This window comes from Eschrichtius robustus, chromosome 2 (genome assembly GCF_028021215.1).
Source record: "Eschrichtius robustus isolate mEscRob2 chromosome 2, mEscRob2.pri, whole genome shotgun sequence".
In the NCBI taxonomy this organism is placed as follows: domain Eukaryota; kingdom Metazoa; phylum Chordata; class Mammalia; order Artiodactyla; family Eschrichtiidae; genus Eschrichtius; species Eschrichtius robustus.
In genome coordinates this window covers 115,893,550-115,907,743 of record NC_090825.1, presented here as the reverse complement: position 1 = coordinate 115,907,743, position 14,194 = coordinate 115,893,550, and the positions used below count along the sequence as shown (strand labels likewise).

The window sequence follows — 14,194 nt, the reverse complement described above, 5'->3', positions numbered from 1 at the left end:
GGAAAACTGGACAACCACATGCAAATGAATGAAAATGGACCACTATCTTACACCATACACAAAAATTAACTCAAAATGGATTAAAGACACGAACGTTAAGACCTGAAACCATAACACTTATATAAGATAACATAGACAGTAAGCTCCTTGACATCAGTCTTGGATTTTTGGGATTTGACACCAAAATCGAAAACAATAACAGCAAAAATAAACAAGGGGGGGGTACACCAAACTAAAAAGCTTCTGCACAGCAAAGGAAACCATTAACAAAATGAAAAGGCAACCTACTGAATGGGAGAAAATATTTGCAAACCATATATCTGGTAAGGAGTTAGTTCCCAAAATATATAAAGAACTCATACAACCCAATAGCAAAAAAATATCAAAAAATGGGCAGAAGACATGAACAGACATTTTTCCAAAGACACACAGATGGCCAAACGGTACATGAAAAGGTGCTAAGCATCACTAATCATCAGGGAAATGTAAATCAAAACCCCAGTGAGGTATCACCTCACACCTGTAGAATGGCTATTATCAAAAAGACAAGAAATAACAAGTTTTGGCATAGATGTGGAGAAAAGGGAACACTTGTGTACTATGACTGGAAATGTAAACTGGTGCAGCTACTATGGAAAAGAGTATGAAGGTTCCACAAAAAATTAAAAATAGAACTACCATAGGATCCAGAAATTCTACTTCTGGGTATTTATCCAAAGAAAACAAAAACAGAAATTTGAAAAGATGTATGCACCTCCATGTTCACTGCAGCATTATTTACAGTAGCCAAGATATGGAAACAACCTAAGTGTCCATTGATGAATGAATGGATAAAGAAGATGTGGTGTATATATACAATGGAATACTATTCAGCCATTAAAAAAAAATGAATTCCTGCTGTTTGTGATGACATGGATGGAATTTGAAGGCATTATGCTAAGTGAAATAAGTCAGACAGAGAAAGACAAATACCGTATGATCTCATTTATATATGGAGTCTTGAAAAAAACAAGCTCATGTATACAGAGAACAGATAGGTGGCTGCCAGAGGTGGGGTTGGGGGTGGGGTGGGAGTGACGGAGTGGGAGTGACAGGGGCTGAGTGAAATGGGTGAAGAGGATCAAAAAGATACAGACTTCCAGTTATAAAATAAATCAGTCTTGGGGATGTAATGTATAATATGGTGACCGTAGTTAATTATACTATATTGCATATTTGCAAGTTGCTAAGAGAGTAAATCTTAAAAGTTCTCACCACAAGAAAAAAAATTATTTAACTATATATGGTGATAGATTTTAACTAGACTTATTGTGATCACTTCACAATATATACAAATATCGAATCATGTTGTATAGCTGAAACTAATATGATGTTATACGTCAATTATACCTCAATAAAAAAAACAAAAAGTCTATCGGGGTATTAAAAGTACTTAAAAAAAAAAAAAAAAGACCCCCAGTAGTCTTGTTGTTCCTTTCCTTTCTTACTGATATAGCAAAGTGTTTCAGGCTCAATTTGTTCATTTCTGCCTCAGTCCTATAAACAGCTACTTCTTTTATACAGTTATCTATCTGTTTAACATTCCTATATCTTTTCTCCCCTAAAAAAAGACCATAAATTTAAGGACTGCACTACCTCTAAAAAGAATGTTCAGCACTTACCCCAGCACTCTGCTAGACAGAAAACTAGTACGCGGTAAGTATTTACGGAATTGAACTAAAAGATCAGCATCTGTCTAGCTATTCTACAAGGATCTCTACTGAGTCAAGACAGGCAGCACTGGAAACATTAAGCACTTACCTCCTCCCCAGGTGGTCCAATGGCATGGCTCAATCTCACTCTGCTAATTATTCTTTCGTGTTATGGGAAGACCTACTCCAGCTAGTGAATGCTCCCTAGAACAAGGATTCTAAAAAAAGAAAAAAAAATTTTTCTAGAGCTGAAAGAATGAGAAAAAAAGTTCTCTATGTGCATTTTCTTAAAGTTGGAAATCATTATAAGGTAAAGCATTTAATGGTCCATATCTGCTTAATTTAACAAGGCTACAAATTAGTGTAAAGATGTTTGGTTATCCAGAGAGGAAACTGCTGTCATTCCTTAGTTGTAGTCCCCCTTCCCACTGAAAGGTTACATTTCACCACTAGGTGTCCACAGGGGAGGAAATGATACCTTACACTGGCCCATTTCAAGTCACTTTCACACACATCTGCACTCCACAATTAAGCAACTGTGCCTTATGTCAATTTACACAAATCTTCAATCCTTTGAGTTTTATATTGTACCATATAGGTCTTCTTCATAGACTTTTACTTACTGTAAGATTTTTTTATTTATTTAAAGATGGAATCTACAGAACTGCAGTCCTTAAATTCACTATGCTTAAGTACAGCCAAGAATTGAGGGCAGACTACACATTATTGACCTCTACTTCATGAACCTGTAAGCACTTTAGAGATAGTCTAATCCAGAGATTTTTCAAACTTTTTTATTTTTCTAGGCAAAGAAACATTTTTTTTTTCTTTTTGAACAACATACTATATGTAACTCTTTGATGGATGGACGGGGTTAGGGAAAACACACGCAGTTACTAAGATACCTAGGAAAACGTCATCCATTCTACTAATATAGTTAGGATTATAAATACCCAATATTTTAAACTCCAACTCTGAAAAGTTCTAAATTTCTAACAATCATTAACACACCAGCCATAGAAGCAGCAGATAATATCCCACAGACCTATTTTACTGGTCCCCTCTTTCCACCAGAAGGAAAAAATCCCTAAGAATTGTACTTTGGATCTGTTCTTCCTTTAGTTTCTCAAACTTATTTTCTGCTAGAGAATGATGAAGTGAGTAGTGTCACAGATCCTCAATAGAAAGAGTATAGAAAACAGCAGAAGAGGACAGAACAAATTAGGAAAAACTAAAAAGAGGACTAAAATTCACTGGTGACACATGCTTGCTGTAAATGGTACTAGGAACTTCACACAAATTATTCAATCCAACAATAGTCCCAACAAAATAGATGGGATCCCCATTTTACAGACAAGAAAACTGAGATTCTGCAAGATTTAAGAAGTGATTTGTTCAAGGTAAGGAGGAGAGTGAAGCCTCAACACTAAGACTTCCTAGCTCCAGAATTCTTTTAACCCCACTGACTTCCAGAAGAGCCATGGGTTTGCCTTAGCAAACCTTTCCACAACCATCCCTTCCCGCCTTCTCCAACTTGGCTACTCCTAAACTGGCCTCCACATTAGCAACCAATTATTTCATTCTGTACCTAACAGCACTTTGTTCTCAAGCTGCTATAGGTGTTTTCAACATCAAAACAATCCATCCCTCTCCTTTCCCCTGAATCCCCACCTATTTACTAGGAATGTCACCTATACCCCATATTTAAAATTATTACCTAATGTTAGAGCTGGAGGAAAAGTTCTGAGGTCATCAAGAACAAATCCTTCATTTTTCAGAGGACAACCTGTGCCTAGAGAGGTTATATATTCTGCATTTTGAAAAAAATCTTTATCACCGTTATATTACAGGAGGTTCCTCCTGAACACTGAATGGTCATGGCCTCCTCCTTGCCAAAGGAAATAGCATCCCTGTTCTATTCCTCCCAAATCTCTTCTACTAGAGATCCATGCCAGCTTTTGTCTCTAACACACTGATTTCCAACTCTAAGTGCAGAGATGGTGAATTTGCAGCAACTAGGCAAGTAAGCTTTTAGGGCTACAGTTAAACTGCCTGGATTTAGAATATTCTAAGAAAGAAATTGCAGGAATATTACTCAGCCATAAAAAAAGAACAAAATAATGCCATTTGCAGACACATGGATGGACCTAGAGATTGTCATACTTAGTGAAGTAAGTCAGACACAGAAAGACAAATATTATATCACTTATATGTGGAATCTAAAAAAAATGGTACAAATGAAACTATTTACAAAATAGAAATAGAGTTACAGGTGTAGAAAACAAACTTATGGTTACCAAGGGGGAAAGGGGAGGAAAGGGATAAATTGGGGGAGTGGGAATGACATATACACACTACTATATATAAAATAGATAACTAATAAGAACCTACTGTATAGCACAGGGAACTCTACTCAATACTCCGTAATGACCTATAAGGGAATAGAATCTACAAAAGAGTAGATATATGTATAACTGATTCACTTTGCTGTCAGCAGAAACTAACACAACATTGTAAGTCAACTATACTGCAATAAAAATTTTTAAAAAAACCAAGTTGCATATCTTGGTAATCACCGAATTTCAAGGATTCAAAGGTTAACAAACAGCAATTCTATCTGGGATGTCACCATGCTTACTTCAGCATGAATCACAAAGAAAAGCCTGTGAGCTAGTCTAGAAAGCCTGTAAAGCCATCACACATGGACCTGAAGCAACACTATAAACATAAAAATGAGCAGGAAAAGAAAATCAAGGCAACCTAGCATAAAAAGTAGGAATTGGGGCAAAGGGAGCGAAGTAGGGAAAATCAAAGGACATGGTAGACAACCAGTCAGTAAGCAGTGTTTATGACCATTTAAGAAGGCCCATTACTAAGCAGAGTGAATGGCACACAGTAGAAGTACAATAAATATTATGAGTTAACATATGCTGAAAATTACAAAATGGAACCTAAAGAAGAGATTCCACTCTGGGAATTCATTTGCTGGGGGAAAGAAGACTTGCCCTCCATGTCCTCACCCTGAGCAACTCCCTTTTACCTTTCTTTGCCTGAGCTTCCCAATGTATGAAAATGGGGGTAAAAGCCCCATTTCCAAGGTGTGGACAAAGTTGAGATAACATGCAAAAAGGATTCAAAGCTCACACAAATGCAACCGCCTGAGAGCACCACTGGCATGTCTCATAAGCAATCTCAAATTTAATAAGCACAAGATGAAACTTTCAATAATCCCCCTCAACCTGCTCCTCATTTTGCCCATCTCAGTAAAGGAAACCATTTCAGTACTCTGGCCGTCGTCATTCTTGCTCTTCCTCCTCATCCAACCCATCATCCAGTCCTATCCATTCTAACCTTCAAATATCATTCACTTCTATCTGCACTGTCATCACCCTAATGTAAGCTACAATTATCTCTCAAATTACTGACCCTGCTCCAGCACACCAGCTTTTGCAGTTCCTCAAATGTGCTATGCTCCCTCCTGACAAACTCCTGTTCACCCTTTGGGTCTCATTCTAGAGTTTTCACTCACTCCTCATTCATTGCACTCTCACACCATTTTGAAGTACTTATGTATTTGTGCAATTATTTTCTTACACAAACGTATAAAATCACAAACGGCTATAAATCCAACTAAACTAAGAGCTCCACGAAGGTAGGCACTGTGATTTGTTCGGTTCTCCTCATGAAAACCAGGCCTGGCACACAGTTTAGGCCCAAATATTTGAATGACTCCAGCTAAGGTGGAGACATAAAGTAGCCAACTACAACTCCTAACTCAAAAAGACAGCTGCCCACGTTGCTTCAACACTCTCCCCACCTCCACTCTCAACAGCTCAGACCAAACCATTCATGGCATCAGATACCTCAGGTCTCCAACCTCAGACAGCCCCTGCTTTCTCCATACCCCACCCCATAAAGTTCCAGGTCCAAAGAGAACCCCTCAGCCCTGGGGCGGGAAGGAACGTGCCTCTTTTGCCCCTGCGGGTGTCGGGGTGCCGGACTACCCAGGAGAAGTTTCCTAATCCGGACACCCTGGCCGAGCGTCTGAACACTAGTCCGCGCAGCCGTGACGCACTCAGGCCCGAGCGCTTCGTTAGCTATGAAGCAGCAAAGTGCGAGGCGCTTCTTTGAGATTTCTCACACGCAATTTAAACCGCGCGTCCCGGCTCGAGCGTAAAGGCGTGTCGCAGACCCTCAGATGTCCATTCTATTCAAGAAGGTGGGACAGAAAACACGACGACCCACGCGCCTTGCCCTTTAAGAAACACCCCCGTTTGAGCCAGGCGGGGCTCCGAGTAAATCCTCGCGAGAGCCACCTGCTTCCGCCCGCTTCCTGCTCTCGGCTCTCCGGACCGGAAGGAAGGAGGTACTTCCCCCGCCCCCGGCTTCTACCTCACAGGGCAGCGCGGCCCCAGCTGCGGCCAATCGGCGAGCTCATTCTAGGCCACGGCCCAGAGAGCCAATGGAAAGTCGCGGCGCGCGCAGAGCTTCCTCTCTTCCTCACCGGCCCCCTCTCTTCCGCCTGCCGACTTCCACTCAGCCCCTGGCGGAGGAAGTGATGTCACAGGCCCCATGTGAGCGGATTGCAACACATGCAGCTGCCTGGAAAGAGGGAGCCGGTGTCCTACGTCAGAGCCGCCGCCGCGGAGCCGCCGCCGGGGAGGAGCAGCCGCTGCCGCCCAGGACTGGGCCCTTAGGTAAGCCATGGGGAGGGAAAGGCCAGCGACCACCGCGGCGGGCCGCGCAAGGCGGGAAGAGGAGGGACTCTCGGGGGTGGTGAGGAAGGGGGCCGCTCTGCCCCAGCGGCGGCGCTAACTCTGTGGTCTTGGTGTCTCCGGGCCCCGCCGGGCCGCTCTAGGGAGGAGGAGGCGAGAAGATGGCGGACGACCCCAGTGCTGCCGACAGGAACGTGGAGATATGGAAGATCAAAAAGCTCATTAAGAGCTTGGAGGCGGCCCGCGGGTGAGCGCCGCGTCTGGGCCCCCCATGCCCTCTTGGTTTCCGGACCCCTCAGGATGGCCGCCCCCGCGCCGCATGGCCGGATGAGGAGAACCGGGCACTAGCCAACTCCCGCCTTCTGGACCTCTGGGTAGTAGCCCCAGTCCTAGGGGCGAGGGTCTGCGCGGTTGGTCCGAGAAGGGGCCCTTTCCCCTGTTAGGGCTAAGGGGTCCCGCTCCCGGGGCCCGGGCCACTCGACCCCCTCGTGGTAGGCCACTGCTACTTTTGTACCCCTCTCAGGCGCTTGAATCCAGAACCTCCCGTTTTGAGCTCCAGGTGCTGCCACCCAACTCGGGTGCTGCTGGGGAAAAGGGCCCGGCCTTGCTTTCCGAACGCCTTCCCTGATTTCCTCTCTTCTCCTTCCTTCACTTTTCTCAGCCAAGCCTCATTAAAATGGCCTCCCCCTCCCGGGCTTCTGAGACCCGAGTGGCCTCCCCCTCCCGGGCTTCTGAGACCCGAGTGGGTGAAGTTTGGATGGGGCGGGAAGGAGGGGTTGTCAGGGACAACCTTTTTCTGACTTCCTCTGATTTCTCTGGGTCTTACAACTCTCCCAATATGACTTCCTCCAAGTCCTTTAATTACTCCGTAGTTTCTTGGTTTTAGCTGTTACAGGACCCCCCTATAAACTGAAAATGTGTGCGGGGTCGGGGAGTGGGGGAGGCTTTGGTTGACAGGTGTGTATCTGTATATACAGGAGAAATTCCAGTTATGGGGCCGTTCATGTGAACTGTACCAACAGGGTCTCTTTTGGCCTCTCTCTGGAACTCTTGGGGTAGAGGTGCTGATGTATTAGTATTAATGCTTGTTGAAATTCAGAACTGGATTAAGCGGGCTTTGAGGGTTTTTTTGTAAATTTGGGTAAGAAACTATTAGGTGTGTCCGTTTTGGGAAGGGTACACTAGGTTAAAACTGACTTTATATGCTCTTTTTTAATTAAAAAAAAAGTTGTTCTTTGGGGGAAGGTGTGTCAGAGGTATATCTGTTCTCTCACTATATTACTTTATTTTGTTCTTTTCCCAGTCATAGAAACTTTTTACTTACAGGAAGTGGGGGGGAAAAAGTGTTTGGAACATGACATATTTGTACGTCTTCAGCATTCTTAGAATAGCAGAGTGGCTTGTCCTGGGCCATGTTAAAAGTTGTTTTCAGTACAGGAATTGGACATTCTGGTTTCCAGCCCAGGTTTGTCTTTGCTTGGTAGATTTGCAATGATAGGATTCATCAAATTCATAGTTGTTACTGCTTTATGAAATAAAGTATGCTTAGTTCCATTGAAGGCCCAGGGCTAACAGTTTTGCCATTGTGTTGTTTATAAATTTATTTTTTTTTTAAATTTATTTATCTTTGGCTGCATCAGGTCTTCTTTGCTGCACACGGGCTTTTCTCTACTTGTGGCGAGCAGGGGCTACTCTTCATCGCAGTGCGCGGGCTTCTCATTGTGGTGGCTTCTCTTGTTGCGGAGCACGGGCTCTAGGCACGCGGACTTCAGTAGTTGCAGCACGCAGGCTCTGTAGTTGTGACTCGCGGGCTCTAGAGCGCAGGCTCAGTAGCTGTGGCGCACAGGCTTAGTTGCTCTGTGGCATGTGGGATCTTCCCGGACCACGGCTCAAACCCGTGTCCCCTGCAGTGGCAGGCGGATTCTTAACCACTGCGCCACCAGGGAAGTCTCTGCCATTGTGTTTTGTTCCTAGTAATTAGTGACAGTTCTGTTTGGGGTGAAACTTCTGAAAGTTTAGTCCTCTTCAGTTACTGGGACTTTTGCTCACTTTCTCTGATATGAATTGAAGGTAGCAGCTTATTTTTCATTCCGTAGGTTTGTTTTTCTTTGAATTTAATACGACATTCAGACCTAGATAATAATCTTAACCAGAACTTGAACACAGATGATTGTCTGCTACATGGTAGAATGAATAATTATTCCCCAAGTGTGAGAATACTGTACAGGAGGAGCAATATAGGTCATGACCCATTATGATGCACTCCCAGGAATTAGCCGGGTTCTTTTGTTTCACTAGCACCTGCTGTTACGTTACTTGAATCCTTCACTTGAGTATGGCTTTTACAGTTTGCTGTTGTTACTGTTGTTTCAAGCTGGATGTACCCCTTGGGTTTGTTCTCTTATTAGTTTAACTTTTTTTTTTTTTTTAATATTTATTTATTTGGTTGCGCTCAGTCTTAGTTGCGGCACATGGGCTCCTTAGTTGTGGCATGCATGTGGGATCTAGTTCCCTGATCAGGGATTGAACCCCGGCCCCCTGCATTGGGAGCGTGGAGTCTTAACCACTGCACCACCAGGGAAGTCCCTCTTGTTACTTTAACTCGAAAGCAGGTTCACACATTAGAATTTGAATACATTACATATTCTGAGGAAGTCTAAAATATGAATTCAAACTATAATTTGCTTCTTGTCCAAGTGAAGTGACATTGAAGATAACAGTGCTTAATAACAGCATTCCTTTTACTGCTTGATGAAGGAAGCTCATTCTTAAATTTGTTCCTACCCATGTTACCTAGCCACTTGAAACTTTTAAGCTCCTTTTTAAAGCTTTTAAAGACTTTAGTCCTTTGATTAGCAAAGTCCAGTAAAGTTTAAAGCATGCTAAAAATGAGGTTCTCTTTGCAGAACTTTTTTTCGAAGTAGTAGTTTTTATACAAGATTAAGCTGTCCTCTAAACAGTGTGGTTCATAATCATGTCCTGCTTTGCCTACTTTGCTTTTATTCAGGATTTGGTTACATCTTGATCCCATGAAAATGTAAAATCTTGGCCATCTCTGGGTATCAGTAAGGGAGTCACAAGTTTCTTCTGTTTGACTCAAACGGTTCTTGGTATATACCAATTTCTTTTTGAGAACAGCAAGACTGTATTATCATGGTTGAGTTGTGTTAGTCAGACTCATTAGATTATCATAGTGTACAGTGAGAAATGTTTTTCCTTCTTTACCTAATGGTAAAATACTAATAGGAGAAGCGTGATGGCCTTTAAGCACAAACTGGATGGCACAATGAATTTATCTGTGCTGGTGTTTAAGGGGCAAGTTGTGGGTTTCAGGAGAAAACAGGTTGTGTTCAAACATGGTTATTAGCACTTACTGGCAGATTAGTAGAATGGCTTTGGAAATGAAGATTTCTTCTCCACTCCCCCCCCCGCCCCCCCCCCCCCGCCCTGACACACCCCCCACCCCCCAGCAGTTCTGGGCATGAGAATCACAGATTGGTTTGTTTTTAACCCTGGCTCTTAAGGTATGCTGGGATAAGAGTAATTTTGAAATTGAGATAGTCAATATGTGATTATCTTGATATATGACCCCAACGTAATGTAGCTTTTTTAAAGGGGAACCACCTGTAAAATGGTCTCACTGATTAAGTACATCTGAACAGAGTGAAGTTTCTAAGCACAATAATTTATTGCTCACTTAGCATGTTATAGACACTGTGTTAAGCAATACATTATTTTATTTAACCCTCACAAGAAGTGTTGCCACCATTTGGTGGGAAAGGCCAACTAAGGCTGCAAGGTTAAATATCTTACTTTCTGGAATGTAGCAATGCCCAGGATTTGAACCAATGTGCTATACTGCCCAATGGATATATTTTATGTTTAAAAAAAAAAAATGCAAGACAACACTTACTCAAATTGTAATCTGAGCTATAACAGACTGTTTTATGCTATGGAAGACCACTTACAGGAGCCAAAATGACTAAAATGGGGAACTTGCTAGGAGTCTTTTTGTAGTCTTTTTGTCATACTTAATTTTCTGAGTTAAAAAGAGTGTTACACATATAACTTGAATTTAAGTTGGGTAGAACCTACATATTTAGCTTCGTATAAGCCTGGTAGAATGTTGGTTTCTGTGTATGCTAGTAAAATAACCAGCTAATTCTTTTCCTATATATAAGTCCCACTTAAAGTTAATGATAGCTCTTCCCGGTTTACGATTGCTCTTGGCGTATTCTCTGTAGTTGGCTTAATAAGGATAAATGTGTACATAAGTCAACTGGAACTAGGACCATGTGGATGGAAACCATGGTTGTGGGTATTTTGAATAAGGAACTAAACCAGGTGAAGATATGTAGGAGAAAGGTAGATGGGAAATTTAGGTTGTTTTTTCCTAATGTTTTCTGAGGTAGCCGCAGAAATTGTGTTGGAAGCTTTATAGTTTTCAGGTAATAAAATCATAACCAGAGCCTGTTACTACCAAGGACAGTGGTGAATGTAACCAGGGAACAGACAAGGTTAACTTGGGCTAAATTGTGTCTGTGGGTATTAGAATATTTTTTCACTTACCTTCGGCAGGGAGTCTTATATATTTCATATATAATGAGGGCCCAGTCAGATAACCCATGTTTGAAGATCAGTGCAGTTTCTCAGCTTCATTTGAGTCTTCTGTGGTCTTTGGGCATTTTTAAAGCTTTTGTTAAAAACAACTTGTAGATATCTTGACTTTGAAGGAAATAAATTACCTGGCTTTACACGACTGTCTTTCCTGCCCCCAAATATAACTGGTGGGGGGACTCTTTTTCCTCTACTCTGAGTAGTTCTGATACTAGATGTGTGGTTTTTTCCCCCCACATCAAGCAGTTCTCCAATTCTCACTGGACACCAACTGAGCATTCCTACAGTTGAATTTGATTCTGACACTACCCAGAGTTAGTGTCGGATTCCACTAGGTAACGGGCTTAGTCCCACAAGACTGCCCACACTTGTGATGCCAAAGCAAGTCATACCCTACCCTACTTCTCAGACAGGCTATAATTTGGGGGTTCCTATGACTCCCTCCTTGGGTCCAGTAATTTGTTAGAATGGCCCAAAGATCTCAGGGAAACTATTTATGTTAACCGGTTTATTACAAAGGATATATAAAGGGTATAGACGAACCGCCAGATGAAGTGGTACATGGGGCAAGGTCTGGAAGGGTCCGAGTGCAGAAGCTTCTGTCCTTGTGAAACTGGGGTATGCCACCTGGGTTTACCAACCCAGAAGTTCATTAAATCTTGTTCAAGAGGTTTTTTTATAGAGCTTACTCTGCAGCTTCCCCTTCCCATAGGTCTGTGGATAGAGCAGAAAGTTCAGCCCTCAAAAAACTTGGTCTTTCTGGTGGCCAGCTCCATCCTAAGTCTGCCTAGGGGCCCCAACCTAAGTCACTTCATTGGCACTCCGTATGAATAACATAAACTCCCATCTCAGGAAGTTCTAAGGGATTTAAGAGCTTTGCTAAAAGCCGGGGACAAAGACCAAAATCTCCACAAAATTCCTCACATTATATTGAATTAGAAGTTAGTAATTTTATGAGATCGTTGAATAGGTTTTTTAAATCTTAAAGACAAATAATACAGACAGATTGTTTATATGATTTGAATAAATTAAAGTATCTAAAATGTGTTTGGGTACCTTTCCCAAGTGAAAATTGTTGATTAGTAGAACACTCACCTAAATGACACTTGGAACGTTCTCAAAGCGATGAATTTCAGGTACTTTTATTTTTACTTTTGTTCTCCATATCCTTAAAGAGCTGACTGTAACTAGAGTGATACTTTGTAGTTTTTCATACTGATACCAGAATATTCAGGCTCTTAAAAGGCTTTTTTCATCCTGTGTTCTGGCTTCCCCTGCCTCTCCTGTCTCTGATTGTTAACAGACAGGTAAAAGACCCCACTAGAGAAAAGTCAAGAATTAGAATATTTTTAATTTCCTGAGAAGAGATGAGTGTAGAACAAATAACTACAGAGGTCTTGGTGGCTTCTCACTAAGGGGTCAAAATACAGATGCCACCAACAGGTCTGAGCCATGAGAAGAGAGCAAGAAAGAGGTAGTAAAGGGAAGAGGAGGAGATAAGAGTAGGGTGTGGTGGTGTTCCTCAGTCCATTCCAAGTGTCATAGGCCTGCTTAACTCAGATCTAGTCCTAACAGCCGCTGTATTCTGGCATGGTGTTCTGTGCACTGTGAACCTAATGAACAATTACTTTCTTTGAATTTCAACTCTTGACAGACTTCTCATTGTAATGGCAGATACACTTACCCTTCCAGGAAAGGAAGGCTTGCTCTGGACACATTCCTAGGTAAGCAGGAGTACCTAATTAGAATACCGTTTAAGGCAGAATGCAATGTAGGTCTCCAGGGCCCCCCCCTTCTCCCCCCTCCCCCCAACCACACACACACCAGTTGGACCCCTTTAGCAGAGGGCCCTTTTTCTTTGAGCTTGGGGTTGCGGGTGTGCTCAGTGTGGCAAACCTTTCAGAACATGTTTGGTTGTGAGAAAACTTAAAATGTGGGTTTTGTAGCAGTGCTAAATGGTTTTAGATCCTATTTAAAGAGTCAGAAGGAGAAATTTGCCTCTTTTCCCTAGACCTACTGCTGGAACTGTCCCTCTGAGAACTTGGGCAGCAGAAATTTTTTCTGAGTCCAGCCTGTTCTCCAGGGATCTCAGAATAGAACCTTCTTCTAGAATACATTCGATAGGTGTCTCTTAATTCTTCAGCAGCCTGCTCTTTTAGTGAGGGGGAGAAAGGATTTAGAGGGGATTCAAGGTTCCTCTTTCCAGCAAGTTGGAAATTATGAGATTTCTCTTTGGGGCAGCTGTCCTCAGAGAGCATGATGAAGTTCCCTCTGATAACAGCTTTCTCTTATGCCACTGGACATACTTCGAACCCTAGCTTACTGCCTATCAGGAATGAAACTTTCCTCTTTTTTTTTCTTTTTCTGAACAGGTATCTTTTTCTTTGAATCTAAGTGAATCGAGATAAACAATGATTATTCTTTTTCTCACTTCTAAACATAACTGAGTTTGATTAAAAGCCATAATTTCATTATTATTCTTTTGGCTACAAAGATAAAAACACTTGATTCTTTTACATTGATAGATTGATCAAGCTTTCTGTGCTTTAATCCAGCCGTCTCTCTTTTATCTCCTTAATTTGTATGTAATAGGTGTCTTATAAGTATTTACATGTTCGCTTTGTCCTTTTTTTTAACCTCCAAATTGTTTTATGTCTTTTTTAACACCAATTTTTAGACATGTAGCTTTCATCCAGTGTATATTTTGTCTTTACTCATCACCATCTTTTCTACCCAGTTCAGGGGACTTGACATTTTCAGGTGCCTGACAACAACTTCTTGTCATGCAGATAACTTGGGGGGTACTGGTCCTGTACTCTTCTGTTTTCACATTTTTGTTTTATCCTTTAAGGTCTCCTTTAGAAGAATGATCCTAGTCAAAACAAAAGATTGTCTTTTTCTTGCCATGTCTGTGGCCTTGTAAATTAGATTTTCCCCCGAACTCACATCTAAGTATATGAAAAACAAAGCCCACAAATGTATTTTTTACTATTAACCAGTCAGCTTACAAGCTTCATCAAACATCCGCTGTAGGTTGGACATTTATACATTTAGGGGAGCAGTGTGTAATACCGTGAGAATGGTCTGATACACAACCTTGGAGTGATAATATGAACCATTTCTGGCCCCAGAATAACATGGTACATGTTGAAGGAGATGTAGTGTAAGCAG

At 41.9% G+C, this 14,194-nt stretch overlaps 1 protein-coding gene and 1 long non-coding RNA gene across 3 annotated transcripts in view; one reads left to right on the top strand and one right to left on the bottom strand.

Annotated features, from left to right (window-relative positions):
• Positions 1-5,946, bottom strand: part of LOC137759574 (uncharacterized) — a 33,296-nt gene extending 27,350 nt beyond the window's left edge. For both annotated transcript variants that reach the window (XR_011073113.1, XR_011073114.1), the window contains exons 1-2: positions 5,659-5,946; positions 1,801-1,909 (exon numbers count right to left, since the gene is read on the bottom strand). This is a non-coding gene — a long non-coding RNA (uncharacterized lncRNA). The remainder of the gene's footprint in view (positions 1-1,800; positions 1,910-5,658) is intronic.
• A 301-nt stretch (positions 5,947-6,247) lies between these two features.
• Positions 6,248-14,194, top strand: part of ETF1 (eukaryotic translation termination factor 1) — a 28,266-nt gene continuing 20,319 nt past the window's right edge. The window contains exons 1-2 of the mRNA XM_068535959.1: positions 6,248-6,388; positions 6,550-6,653. Of these exons, the coding sequence (XP_068392060.1) occupies positions 6,568-6,653 (86 nt within the window). The 5' untranslated portion in view covers positions 6,248-6,388; positions 6,550-6,567. The remainder of the gene's footprint in view (positions 6,389-6,549; positions 6,654-14,194) is intronic.